Below are 15,806 nucleotides of genomic sequence, written 5' to 3'. Positions count from 1 at the left end.
CTGACGTCACCTGCCTATGACGTCTCGCCCTTCCATTGGACTTATTATACACGTTATTCAGAGACGTCACGCTGGACGCGTTCCCCATTCGTTCTCATCCTTAGACGTTTTCCATTTTAAGTGCAAGGTTCAATTTACACAATGTACTAAGCTCACCTCTTTCAAAACACCAAAAAGTGCTAGCTCCAGCGTGTGAGCAATACAGTGAATTTTTCTCAGTTTTGAAATGTCCATTCTCAGTTTTGCAACAACACCTAATCCAGCATCTAATCCAAATTTTGTAAATCAGTCACTGCTTTCATGTGATAAAGACTAGATTAATTACTTGCAACCCATTATATGAATACCTGACATAGGTTTATTTTCTGTCACAGAAGAATATGTTGCACCACTTATCATGACTGATATGTGACATGACATTCAGCCAAGTTTGGTGAGCCATACTCAGAATTTATGCTCTGCATTTAACCCATCCAAAGTGCACACACACAGCAGTGAACACATACCCAGAGCAGTAGTTGGACTCTTTCACTTTATTTGACTCCATGTCCTGTAAATCTTCTGCAATATTTTAAAGGAGTTCAGCACATTGGACATCATTGTCAAATATTGGGAATATGTCCAGACCATTTTTTCTTTTCTGAAGCAGAATTAGTGGCTTAACCTGAGTGTAACTCAATTCCTCCTTTGAGATGCTGCATTCAAAACAACAAATAATTTAAAACAACAGCAAAAACCACAGCACAAACAATGCTTGTCCATTTTTCCTTTCCAGTTTTATCAACTGTGAGGACAAAATGTTCACTTGATGCATAATATATCCCACCCACTAACAGGTGCCGTGATGAAGAGATACTGAGTGTTATTCACTTCACATATCAGTGGTCATAATGTTATGCCTGATTGGTGTATATATACTATATAGCTATATATAAATACTATATCAGTCTGGTGAGTAAACAAAAAAAATGCACTAGCCAATGGCGATCTTTTGCTAAGGTGTGCATAGAGGGTTGAATGTACAGTCTTACAGAAGTAATGAAAGTACAAAATAAATGTAGTATTAGCTGAACTATTAATTAACTGAACATGATACAGTGACTTAATTTATCTGTTTATTTATTTATTTATTTGTCAGTCAATGTTGACCTAACCTGAAAATCCTCAATAGTCATGACACCTCTTGCTGGAACTTCCACGACCAGTACAGCAGATACCACAAGAGCATCAGAAACAACACTGTCCACTCCGACCACTCTCTCTTCAACTGCTTTTCAAAGTACAACTATTAGTACAGTTGAAACATCCACAACACTAACAACTTCAATACCAACAGGTTCTTCCACAGTCCCAACAACTCTATCTGGAATATCCACCAGTAGTGCAGCAATTACCATGAAAGCACCACAATCAACAGCTTCTACCTTGGTTTCAGTCAATTCCTCTTCATCAACCTTTGACACATTCACCACTAGTGCTACAACGGTCATTCCTTCTACAGATTCTACAGCCTCTACACATTCTCCAGCATCTACAGCATCAACAAATGTTACAGTATCTACAGCTTCTACAACGTCTACATCTTTTGGAAAAACTTCTGCAAACTTAATATCTGGGGTGCTAACAGATCTGGAGTTTCGCTCTACAGACACATTTATAGATGCACTAAAAGATGTAAACTCTGCAGAGCACAAGAATAGGGCTAAGCTTGTCAGGGATGAGGTGAGTTAAAATCCACTAATTGTATTTACTGTAACACAAGATACTTTTTTATTAAATTAGGCATTTTATTAATTACACTGAGATATTTTTACTGATGTCTGCAATTGTTTGATATCTGATCCAGCTTGAAGCAGTCTATAGACCCAAGTACGCTAACTTCCTCAAAGTGATTGTCCAAGGATTCAGGTAAATACAGTACATTGCAATGCTGCTTACATATATATGCATGCTGTCTGCATGTGTGTGCGCGCACGTGTGCTTGTGTATTTCAGGTATTCCTTATGCTGTGGGTCCAAATGTCTCCTAAAGGATAGTAAAACCTGACGTTGCATAGACAAAATTTCAACCCTCAATGAGAATTTTTTTTTTTTTTATAAATCCCTCAACATTTTCTGAAAGGATTAGATGTAGGGTTAGAATATAGAGTTTGTACTGTACAGTTTGAAAATTATTATGTTTATGGAGCAGTGCTTTAAGTGGGCCGGTACGCACCGGTACTCAGTACGGCCACTTCCAAATATAGCTCTTGAGCGTACCGCCACCTCTTCATGCGCCCAGAACGTGCTTTTAGCATACCGGTACGCTCATTTGGACATCTGTTTTAATAGAGGTTTTAATCCTTTGCCTGCGCTTTTCAGAGCACCCTTCACAATGCACGCTTCCTAATTCGTCCCACCGAGAGCAGAGACTACATTACCCTACATTACACCCTTGAGTTTTACTAGTGAAAAGCGCATGCGTCACTTTTCCCCCTGTCAGTAACAACTCAACGTGGCCGGAGATAGTGTGTGAAATGCGCACACTCGGCTCTGTAAAAAATCAAATACAGTGAACAACACTTAACATACTCTCCTGGCTTTTGACTCTGAGTACTAAAACAATACGGTCAGAATCAGATGACTCGCTGGCTAATACCCCACCGAGCCTGAAAGAAATCGCTGCAGGTCAGACGCAAGCTAATGAAGTAATGCAGTAGCTCTTTCAGGTAGGGTGACCAGACGTTCCGAAAAATTCGGGACAGTCCCGAAATCTAAACTGCTGTCCCGAATCCCGAATCTGGCCCAAATTGTCCCGAGAATTATACTAAAGCAAAATCTTGAGTAGTTATTGTCTGATAATCATTAAAAACTGTCTGCGGAGGTTGAGTCATCCTGCAACCAGCCCCCGCCGTCTGCTCATTGGCTGCAGCATCTTTTTAAGTTTTAAAAAAATACCGTAGGCGGCTAGACATGAATTCAGATATTCATTTATCTAATTAATCTATATGCACAAAGATATATATATATATATATATATATATATATATATATATATATATATATATATATATATATATATATATATATATATATAGGCTATAATAGAGTACCGGCACCTCTTCTGGTCCACTTCAAGCACTGCTATGGAGCATCTTCGTAAAACACAAACACCCAATGTGTGTGAGAGAGAGAGAGAAAGAGAGAGAGAGAGAGCATTCAATAAACTGGATTTTTAAAGGTAACATATATAAATTTAAACATTTACTTCAGACCAGGGTCAATCATCACATCAGCACAACTAGTCTTCAGTTTCAACCAAACTATTCCATCCATTCGAGAGATTTCAACCATCCTCTTGAGAGCAGTGGAAACAGGAGAAGTCAATCAACTGAATATGATTCCTCAATCAATTTTAGTCAATGGTTCAGGTGAGCTCTAATACTCAGTTTATAATCTTCTATACCTGTTACTTTTCTATTAATATAATGATGTATGTACAAATTATGCATCAGAGAAACAAGTATGCAGTCATCTCAAGGGGCTGTTCATATTGAATGGTAACTTTTTAGTTGATGGCAACATGGCAGAGGAAGCACTGTTATTTTATGTTACTGCATCATGTCTTAAATGCACATCTTGAGACCATCATGTTCTGTGCTGTTAATTTACTTATTGTAGTTTTAACGTAAGTTATGCAGAGCATTCTAATGTTTGAAACGAAGGTCAACAAATGTAAGTAGACTAGGAACATTTTAAAATAAGCAGTTCATTCATAAATCCAGAACTACCTTCATTCTGTGGAAATACAAATCCGTAGACCAGAAGATAATGGCTACATAAGGTCTAAAGGGATATCCAGCTAATTTGATTGTGGTTTTATTACAGCTTTAGATACAACTGTCACTCCTGCAGCAGCTACAGCAAGTACTGCAAGTACATTAACTAAAGGAACCACATCAACCACAGCAACTACAACGTCAGGGGTACTAAAGATTGAATCCAGTTTGCTCCAAGCAACATGCTTCATTATCATGTCTAAAATATTAAGGCTCTTCCTATAGATCCTTTAAACATATATATCCAGCACACATGAAAGTTCCAACAAGACATGCTGTAACCAAATTAATAAACAGCAAAAAATTTTCTTATTACATGGTACATAGTATTTTCTGTCACTCAAATAATGGTATGGTGTAATATTAGCTATATATAAATATATTGCATTGTTCTTCAGTAGACAGTAGAGTATTTAAGAAAATTTGATAAATGTGTTGTATTTTGAGATACGTCTTAAGGGTAAATGCTGGTTATACTTATTTTTTATTTTTGTCTTGTATATTCTAACATTGCAATATGTCATTTTATTTTAATCAAATAAAAATATTGTCAAAAGTATTATTATGAAAAATGTATATGATTAAAAACATTTGCTTTCATCAAAATACTTCAGATTAATCAATGTTCAAATGCACCTAGACCCAGTGTACTCAGCCTTTAGTCAACATTTCTTTATCCAAAGTGTACTTTTTACCTAGGGAATGTTGAGGCACAAGTATATCCAGATGCCACTGTCTATACACCTCATAAAACAAAATATTCAGTGGCCCCTGCAAAACTGTGAGAATATCCGAACCGTGAGAACATACATTTTTGCAATACATTAATTGGATAACAAAAACACACACACACCAACGTGCAAATATTTAAACCAAGTGCAGCATATTTTAGGTTACCTGACATTTTTTGTGTTTTGTCATTTTATGCATAAAGAATTTATTAGATGCTTCACATCCTATACATTACAGCTATCTAGAGAACTTAGAAACTCCTCTTATTTTTACAGTCATAAAACCAAACTCCAGTTACTCTTCAAGTTTATGTTATGTTAAGTGTTCCGTTTATGTTGCAATTATATGATTTTATTGTGAATTGTTCTTTTTTTTTTAATTTAGCATTGTTTTACTTTACATAAGAGGTATTGTACAGGGTCAGAAACAACCCGGGAACAATGTGTGCCCTTGGCTGGGTTAAATGCAGAGCACCATACCTGAGTATGGGTCACCATATTTGACCACGTCACAAAAATATTTTATGCACATTTCTTGAGTTCTTTTTTTACGAAACTGTAAAAACAAATACATAACTTTTTACTTAATTCGTCATACTTTATATATTCGGGTTAGGGTGAAGCTCTCCACTCAAAACAACTCAATCTTACTGAAAAACCAAACGCTTCTCTCAGACATAACACACAAACCCTCAAAACACACACACACTACAACTCAGTCTTACACACTGATGAGATAAATTCAAAGCAATACTACAAAATCTAGTAATAAATTATGTTGCTTGTGGTTTCTCAAGTGTTTGAAGAATTTCATCTGAGGCTGCTTGTCTTTTTGCCCTTAGCCTATCTATTCCTCTTCCATGTTGTCATCCTCCTCCTCCTTCTTCTTTCCTCCTCCTCTGAGAAATGTAGGGTTTTGGACTAATGGTTTTGGTTTAGCTAGTGGACTAATCAGACTATAAATGTCTTCTGCCTGGGGTTAAAATCAGAGATTACAACGACAATAATCCGGGGTCAAAGAACAGTGTTAAAAATCAAAGGTGTCAACTTGTAATTTCTTTGGCATAGCATATGGCATATCTCTAGCTCTTAAACTGGCATATAATGTGTAATTCTACTGGGATACAGATTTTATAAACAAAGTGATTTTTGAATTCTTTAAGTACCGTTGAAACTAAAAAATTCTGTAACATTTTCTAGTATGAAGCCCGTATTTACAATACATTATAAGGGTTATCTTAAGGCATTACGATTAATGCATAATGCATTATAAAAATCTGATGCTACTTTACTTAAAGCAGTCAAAGACCACTTATAAGGAGTAATTATAATAATAATAATAATAATAATAAAATTGAATGATGAATGTGTAATATAACACATTTGCTTTGTATCTTTTTTATTGTAATATCAGTTTGATTATTTTGATGGTAACCTTTAGACAGCTGTTGATAAGTAACTCTGCAAATACATATCAACTAGCGGTCATTAGAGTCTGCTACTGTAAATAAATGCTAACACTGTATTATAATGGTCAATGTGTCTTTGCAAGTATGTCAACTTATTGAGCATATTCTTGAGCATACTGATATTGAGAGTTAGTTGGCATGTAGTTACAGAGTTGCTTATAGACGATTGATAAAGGGGACCATCAAAATAAAATGTCACCATATAAAACATTTAAATAATACTCAATATCTAACCACTCAGAAACTGTAGTAAGATACAGTGCAGATCTTAAATAAACAATATCAAGATATGATACAGTCCATTATACTGTAAATGAAGTAGATTTAATATGGTGTTCATTGTGTGTTAAAGATAATCATAATCTTAAACATATAACCACAAATACAAAAGTATTAAGGTGTATTATAATTGTTGTTATGATTATTCATGAGTTGTATATATATATATATATATATATATATATATATATATATATATATATATATATATATATATTTACACAACACATTATAAGGTTTTATAATGTATTATGGATTCATTATAATGCTTTAAGAATACCCTTATAAAGTATTATAAATACAGGCTTCATAGAAAGTGTTACCACAAATTCTATTAAATACACTATATCTGCTCTCTAATCACAATCAGGTAAAAATTTTGTATAGGCCTACTGTATGTTCTGTAAGAGTAGTATTGTGCTGAATATTGAATAGTTCTGGATTTTTGTATATATTCAGCACTTGGATACAGTTTTTCTTGATTGTTAACACACAGTTCATGAAACAATTCACCATTTTCTCACAACTATAAACAATCTCAAAACTACACACCAACTTGTGCAAACTTCAGACTTCCAGGTCAAAATCAAATACAATTTACAGTACAATTACAGTACAGTCTGGCTCCCACTTCCAGGATTCATTTTCCAAAACACATAATTACTTTTGCTCCTGTGCATATCATCCTAAGATTCTGACCGGTGTTTCAACAGTTTTGCAACTGAATGTTCTCACGTGGATAAATGTGTGCTGTTTGAGTTCATTTTTTGATGCTTGAGGTAATTATATTATGTATTTGAGTTTTCTGAATGGTTAAACCTGTGGAGAATGATGGCATTTTTTTGTGTAGAGTTTGGCCAATCTGTTGAAAAACTGCAAAGGCCAGAAAAAGGTAAAATAAAACTCTAAATGAATAGCATGTTACAGAACACTCTGTTATACTGTAAACAATTCTACAATAAGGGTCAATTAGAGATCCATTCATGTCTTTGGACTTGAGTCCGGCCTAACGACTGTCCATATTACAAGTAATGTTGCCTTTTTTGCTAGACAAAAAGAAAAAGACCCTGCGGTCGAACAGATCCTGCCTTGATAACACTCTCTAAACATTACTCGTTCTTTCCCCATCCTGCATTCTTACACTCTTCCTCCTCTCCCTCTCAGATAGTTTCCATCTATTGTTCGTATCATCATTCAGTCACCTGTGCCACTTGTGAACTCTGAATTGGCTCATATTTTGTACAGTCATTTTGATCACATCAATAGAAACAAGTGTGAACAATGACAACTGTGCTTAAGTTGTGTTTAACTTTTGCCACTTATGTTTAGCATTCTGCAACATAAAGTGCATCACAATATGATAAGTGTGAGAGTGTGTTTAGAGTTTTGCAAAATGAGTGCATGAGATTTGCAAACAGAGCATAGCTGCCTGAACGTATTTAAAGTTTAGCAGAAAGAGCGCTTTATTCAACAAACTGGTTAAAGCTAGTGAGAATTTGGTTCAGATATTAGTGTTTTTGCAACTAATAAAAACTGTATAACAGCCTGCATCTTTCCTGTTCAAAACCTGTTGCACAAAACTATATATAAATATAAAATATTGAAATAGGCTATATTGTGTAACTTATTATAAGGCAGTAATACATTTCAGAAAGTTTTACTACATGTATAGGTACTGAGTGTAAGTAGAAATATATAACATAGGCCATTTCTGTACAATATATATGAGAATATGAATCTATGTATTGTGATATATACATAATATTTAAATATATAAATGTTTGTGTGTGTGTGTGTGTGTGTGTGTGTGTGTGTGTGTGTGTGTGTGTGTGTGTGTGTGTGTGTGTGTGTGTGCGTGTGCGTGCGTGTGTGTGTGTGTTAGCATGACTTTAAAAGACATCCACTTGTCTACATAACCTAACATTTTTATTTTTCTTTCAGGACATTTTTATTATTCATTACACATATTTTCATAAGCCTATGAAATATTTAACTAATATGCAAGCCATAAAGTGAGATAAAATGGTATTAATATGTATCAGCTTTATGTAAACATGTTAGCTCATACAAGAGAAATAATTCAATATAGCTATTACATAAAATGAGTTTTTGTTTAAATTGCTTTATATTTTTATAGCAATATTTACATGGTCCATGCATTTATTGCAGTATATATTTAAAACTATCCCTTATATGGAAATGTATCATTAATATATTGCATTATATTTTCTAGTTTATTCTCATGTATTTTTTGTTTCCGTAAGTGCAGTGCATTCTCAGAGACTGTAGATCATAATTCAGATTGAATTACAGTAAGGTGTCTGGTGAAGTGGGAGGAGGATGACTGTCAGTTTGTTGGTTGTCACAAAAAGTGCTTTATGAGTCTCACAGCTCGAGGGAACTTTCAAAAAACAGACAAGGGTGTGAATAAACAAAGAGATCTGCTTCCTTATGCTAACTGCCATCTTTTTGCATAGTTTAGTGCAAAGAGAGAAGGCAGGAATTTTGGACATTTTGTTTTTCACTGCTGTCTCTACTTGTTGGCTGTAGTCTCATTCTTTTATTTATGATTTCCGCATTCTTGTTTATATAAATACTGTCTTATCCAGTAATCAAGGTGATATAATTTAATCAGAAATGAAACTGAAACCTGTTTGACTATTTCCTCTTTGAGGAATGCAATTCTGAAAAATATTTTGGCCACTATTTTTATGTAATTTAAATTATTTTATATAGTTTGTTAACTTTGTTTCATATAACAATATTGAATGCTAGGGTTTTCTAAATGACCATGTGGTGTAAGAACTGAGAAATGTAGGGTTTTGGACTAATGGTTTTGGTTTAGCTAATGGACTAAACAGACTATAAAGCTCTTCTGTCTGCGGTTAAAATCAGAGTTTATAATGAGGATAATCCGGTCGAAAGAACAGTTTGAAAAGACCTAGAGCGTTTACAATTTTCAGAGGTGTCAACCTATAATGTCTCTGGCATAGCCTATGGCATATCACTGACTCTTAAACTGAGATAAAAGATTTTCTAAACAAAGTGATTTTTAGTGATTTAAATACAGGTGAAACTAATAAATTCTATTAAATATGCTATATTTGATTTCCTTATCATTTAAAGGGGAATGTATGGTGTTTTTGTCACCATGACAGCAGCAGCAACCAACTGCTTCACAACAAGCTTTGGAACGCATAATATGTCATGTATAAAACACCGCACGTCACGTCTGCACTAATTATCACAGCCTGCATCATTCCTGTTCAGACCTGTTGCACAATCTGTGTCCCATGACTGACAATATTGTAATAGACTATACTGCTATATATATATATATATATATATATATATATATATATATATATATATATATATATATATATATATATATATATATATATATATATATATAATCAAAATATAAGGAATTGTCACTTTTTATGTCTTGTAAATTGTGATTATATATTTCCTTAACATCATGTATGTAGTTTTATAATCAATATAACATTTCACCAAGTTTCACTGCATGTAATACATGTAGTGTGTATGTACAAAAATATTTTAACATATGTACAATATATATGAGAACATATATGTATTGTAATAATATTTATTGTGATATGTCCACAAAATGAATATACATGTGTGTGCATGTGTGTATTTGTGTGTTATCATATCCTTAAAAGACTTAATATTTTATAACATTTTCTTATATACATGAAACATATTTTCATAAGTCTGTAAAATGTGTAACTATGCAAACAATAAAAACGAATATAAAAATGCATGAATATGTTTCAGCTTCATGTAAATGTATGTGCTAACTCATAATTCAATATAGCTATTATGTAAAAGTATAGCAGTTTTTGTTTTTAATGCTATTTATTTTTATATCAGTATTTAATTTTTTTTTCTTTTTCATAAGTGCAGTTTCATAAGTCACATAAAGTGCTTGATTAGTCTTATAGCTTGAGGAAACTTTCAAATGGCAGAAAAGTATGTGAGTAAACGTAAAGAGAGATGCTTCCTCATGCTATCTGCCATCTTTTTGCATAGTTCAGTGCAAAGAGAGAGAAGCAGGAATTTTTGACTTTTTGTTGTTGAACGCAGTCCCACTATTTTAGGATTTCTGCAGTCTTGTTGACATAAATGTTTTTTTATGGTGAATAAGGATTTGGCTGTGAACTTCCAAAATTACAACTTGTTTTTACCTATTTTATTTAATATGAAAGCATTTTATTCAGCATGTGTGCTATTTTTATTTTTATTGAATTCCTTTGAAGATATGATCGTTTTGTGAGACGCTTTGTGATGTCATTATATGTCATGAGAGAAGTATGTGAACTGATGTCTGAACAAACCGTTCTTTTTACTTTAAGCCTTTATTGTGTCATTGAAACTTTTCAATGAATCAGCTGATTTTTGTATTATTATTATTATTATTATTATTATTTAAAAAAATCAAACCTGAAAATAAAAACATGTTTATTTTGCAACTTCATAAGCCTTCATCTCAAATGAGAATATTTCTCATGTATGCCATTTAAAATATTTCACACACAAACACAGCTTTTTCACCCCTTAACTGTCAACCCCCATTTTTCTAAATAAACATGAAAGTGCACTGACCAAACTTAGAATTCATAATCCAACGCTTTGGAATACAGACACAAGTTCCATCTATTTTGAAGGAGAAAATCGGCAGATTATTGCAGAAGTCATAAAAAAAATGGAAAAATAAAAAAGTTATATAATTGATGCATTTTCCTGTCACAATTAATATTAATTGTATATATACAATTAATATATTAATATAAAATCCTGAGACTCTATGTGTCTTTTGTCAAGATTATAAAAAACTTTGTTTGTAAAAGACCATAATAAATTTTGTAATATGATACTTGACACCGCCCTGTAAGGTGGAGGAGACTGCTAAAATATTTTAATGTGCCATTTCCATGGTAAAATTAAATTTCTAAATGGTTTTCACACGATAAATTTTGAGTAATTGAATTTTCACTTAAATAGGAGGGGGGGGGGGGACAACAACAAAAATAATGCACCAAGCATCAACCACTGGGACAGTGACAGTTTAATGAGGAAAAATATTCTAATAATCATGATAACACTTTACAGCATTCATAAATTTCCTTCATTTTTTGTAAGAAATCTAACATTCCTATTTTATTTTGAAATGTCATTATGGTTAAGTTTTAACTCCCTTACAACTAGAAGAGTAATAGATTAAAATATTTATTTCTACCTATGTCCCAAGACTCTAATACAGTCCTGTCCTGTGATTATAGGACAAGCGGTTTGGGCAGTGGATGGATGGCAAATCCAGTCCAGTGCTTCCTGATTGAGAGTGCTCAGCTGTATTAAGCAATATGAGACTGTGATGTCATGTATTACACACACCTTTGCTTATCAAATCTCAAAGTACTAAAGAAAAGACCCAACAAACCACGGGCATCTATTACGTCCTTAATCTCCTGATAAGAGGTTTCTGACAGGTGGCATACTTTCAAGATCAGAGAAATGTATAAAAATACAACCATGCATGACACACCCAGTGTCTCAGTCCTCGTTGCGTCACATGACTGTACACAAACTGTCCAAACAAGCAAAACAGCAACATTCTGACCATTAGAGACATAGATTGAATTTTTTTTGTCTTGTTTTTCTTGTCATGTGCTGCTGTGACACCCTGTGTGTCATCAGGTTTCAGTTAAGGAAACAGGAAGTTTACTAAACGCTGTAATAAATATGGGTATTATATGTATCATATGGTGAGAAATTCACAAATCATATCAATCATATGACAATCATATCATTTGACTTTTCAGTCATGAAAAGGTTTTCAAATACACTAGCAACTACATAAAAAATAATTCTATAATTCTATAACTCTATTTATTATTTAAATAACATGAAATTGCTTCTATACATTGTTTTAATTGTAAATGTAATTGTACATTTTTTCCTTTTTGTAAAAAAAATAATCTTTTTTTTTTTTGCTAGATTAAACAATTCAAAAAAGCTAAACAAAACAAGTAAATAATATTTAAAATCATTTGAATTATCAATAATCATATTTTTTACACTGGTGTTATCAATGTAAAAACTTTACAAAAATTCTATGATTTATTTCCATGGTCAAAGTTCAGAATATTTGAATTCAAGTTTATTTGTACAGTGCTTTTCACGATAAAAATTTTTGCAAAGCAGCTGTACAATGCCTTTACAATATATTTAGTAGTAGCTTATCAGTGGTGACTATCAGTTAATGTACATACAGTATGGCAGAAGTGTACTTAAAGCTAAATTTGTTAATTTGGTAAAGAGATCATCATCTCTTCTCTGGTGTTCTGGATCAAGACTGACCCACTGGATGTCAATCCTGAAACAGAAACAGAGACACAAATAGAGACAAAAGAGCATAGCTGCTATTCCAAGCAAACTTGATTAGTTGAACCCAGGCTAAAGAATATTAATGTGCATATGATCAGATATAACTGCAGTCCAAGATTATGAGATGCATTATTTGAATGCTTGGCCGAAGAGAGCTTGTCTCTTTAATCTCTGTCAGTTTTGTCTTTAATCTAGATTTAAACATAGAGAATGTGTCTGAACCCTGAATGTTATCAGGAAGGCTATTCTAGAGTTTGGGAGCCAAATGCGAAAAAGCGCTACCTCCTTAAGTGGACCTTAAGTGGCTATCAAACAGGAAGTATGATAAAGCTGATGGTGATTTCCCACTGTGTTGAAGAAAACAAATAAATACTTTTTTTTGCATTGTTTTATTTAAACATATAATTGGTGTTTAAATTTAATGTTTCTGTGGAAGATTTATTTAAAAAGGATTTTGTGTTATAATATATATATATATATATGATATCAAAACCTTAAAAAAAAAAATTAGAAAATTACAAATAACGAGTTACAACCCTTTAGTTATTCATGAAAATAAAATAATGGATTAAACTCAGTTTGTCCTTCATGACAATGACAAGGTTAAGAGAAAAATCATTAATCAATTTACAAATGTCCTACATGTGTGTATTGAATAAATATTTTCTGAACGTATTAACCAGGTCACCTCATGATATCCACATGACAAGATTTTTTATTTCCTGTTCAACAGAAAAGCATGCATCTGTGTTGGAGCAATTTAATACTCTTTGGAAATCTGAAGCATTTGTGACATTTGTGACTCATCCCATAACATCAAGCTCAAATGCAGTTTCCTTATATGTGATTCCCTGCACTGTTTTTCTAGTCACGCCTGTTTAGAAATGTCCAGTTATTAACTCAATCATGCAGTGTTTACCAGCAATGCATATTTGAATTTGCATAAGAGCGAGAAGTGGCTCTGATTTATTTAACTGGGAGAATTTAGGTTTGCAGGTGAATAGCCACCATGAATGTGAGCCTGAATCATCTGCACTGGGCAAATCCCTTTTAATTAACAGGAACTTCCTTCAATTCTTTCCCATGCTAGAATCACTCTTACATACATCCACTGGTCTACTAATTTTAGAAATATGATTTAAGACATTCAAGTTAACTTTTAAATAAAAAACTTAAGATTTAAGAAACTGAACATTGCATAAATATTGCAAATGTATTTTACATTTCTAACTGCAGACGATCGAGCAAACCAAAATTAGAGAGACATGCAAATCAGAATTCACATATGCTTTGATCCTCACAAGAAAGGCATAATTGTTTATGAAATTTGTAACATAGTAAATAAATCCAAATATATACATTTCAATTTATTAAGAAAAATAACAAAAATTGAAATCACATTCATTTTAATATAAGAAATTTTCAGTTTAAAATTGAAAGTGTGTATTTGTATAAAACATTAGAAATCTATGGACTACAGACATTTGAAAAGTAGTGAACATAATTAATACTCACATAGCAGACGGACTTGATCCACATGTGGCCTCAAGGTGGCACTGCTGGCCTCCTGTCGGCAATGACATGTACCCTTTCAGCCAGAGCTGGGTCATGTGTGGCAATGATGGCACGGCTGGGATCCGGAAAACAACATGAGGGCCGCTCTCTGGTGAGAGGAGTGTGGCCCAGATCAGTCGGGTGATATGTGGCCCAAATCAGGCTAAGATCTGGCAGCATATTATGTGACCCCTGATGAACAAGATAATACAATATTGCATGATAATGGTTAAATGATCACATACATTTTAATGAAGTGTAGTATTGTCAAAAAGTAGTCTTTGGCAAGTCGAGACAGAATGAAACATTATAATTTAAAAATAAAGCAAATCAGTCAAGTGCATTAAACTGCACTTAATTATAATTGTATTAAATTTTATATTATTATTCTTGGCGCAAATAATCTTAGAATCCTTACATGAAAAGAAAGAGAGAGAGAGTATTTAACCGTTATCATGTAATATTTATTTGGTTTACTATGGGACACACACTGATCTATAACAGAGAGTGGGGACACATCATTTTTATTAGTATGCTGTCATGCACAAGCATTAAATAAAATGATCATGAAAGTATTTAATTTTTATTTAAATCCTGTATCCATTTGAGGCTTGGTGTGAGGAACAGATCCAAATTCAAATGCATTGATTGGCGATATGTATCTCCTTCCTCTGTAGCTATAGTAACTATTTAAAATGGGCCGTTAAGAAGTTTTACAAGTTTTACGGCAGCGATATCAAACGCTCATTGGCTCTCATCTACTGCTCTTTGTCACATCTGTAATAAATTATTATGATTAAGTTACATGTTTCTATCTGTTACGTTTCTCTTATAGACTGTATATTTTATACACTCACTCTTTATTGGTTGATTTGTTCTTCATAAAAAAATAAATAGAAAAACCAATGCAATACATTTTTTTATTGCACAGTATATTATGTGAGAGTTTTAAGTCTGATTTTCTATTTTATAAGTAGAAATGTATTCTATGTATATAATTACATCAATTAAACATCAATTACATCAGCCCAGATCCGGCCCACATCTGGTCCACGTGAAATCCATTCGGGCCGGATCTGGGCTGACACTGCTAGCTGTCTGGGTTGGGTCTGGGCTATTTCAGGCTCTGACTGGGGGATTCTGGTTTACTTAAGGCTGAGAATTGGCACCAATAATAAAACCTGTTTTGGGCCAGCTAAGGCTGATTAACTGGCTGAGATTCGGGCCGGTTATGGCCTATGGTTGGCCCGAGTCTTCAATCCAGTTCTGGGCCACTTCTGGGTCGTCATTCTTTGCGGTACTTGGGCAGGGGGAAAAGACATTGTGTGGCCCAGACCTGGACCGGAAGACATTTGCTATGTGGGATGATAGCATGGTTAATAATAATAATAATATTACCAATATGGTGTTAGTATTCTAAACAAGTTTAAAACTGCTAGTTCAAATAAACATAAGTGCCATTAGAAGAAACACCCACACAGAGCGTAAAAGTGTCCATAGTGTTGTACATTACTGTATGCAGCCATCTTCAGGCATGATTGT

The 15,806-nt window shown here is 33.4% G+C and overlaps 1 protein-coding gene across 1 annotated transcript; it reads left to right on the top strand.

The window, feature by feature from the left end:
• Positions 1-1,262: 1,262 nt before the first annotated feature.
• On the top strand, positions 1,263-4,327 carry LOC127947241 (uncharacterized). The gene is made up of 4 exons (XM_052544267.1): positions 1,263-1,722; positions 1,847-1,908; positions 3,252-3,409; positions 3,867-4,327. Exons 1-4 carry the CDS (start codon positions 1,396-1,398, stop codon positions 4,040-4,042), a joined length of 723 nt encoding a protein of 240 aa, XP_052400227.1. The 5' UTR covers positions 1,263-1,395; the 3' UTR covers positions 4,043-4,327.
• Positions 4,328-15,806: the final 11,479 nt, after the last annotated feature.

The sequence above is a fragment of the Carassius gibelio genome, chromosome A1 (assembly GCF_023724105.1).
Source record: "Carassius gibelio isolate Cgi1373 ecotype wild population from Czech Republic chromosome A1, carGib1.2-hapl.c, whole genome shotgun sequence".
NCBI lineage: Eukaryota > Metazoa > Chordata > Actinopteri > Cypriniformes > Cyprinidae > Carassius > Carassius gibelio.
The sequence above is the reverse complement of the archived record's forward strand: the minus strand, read 5'-3'. Positions and strand labels throughout refer to the sequence as shown.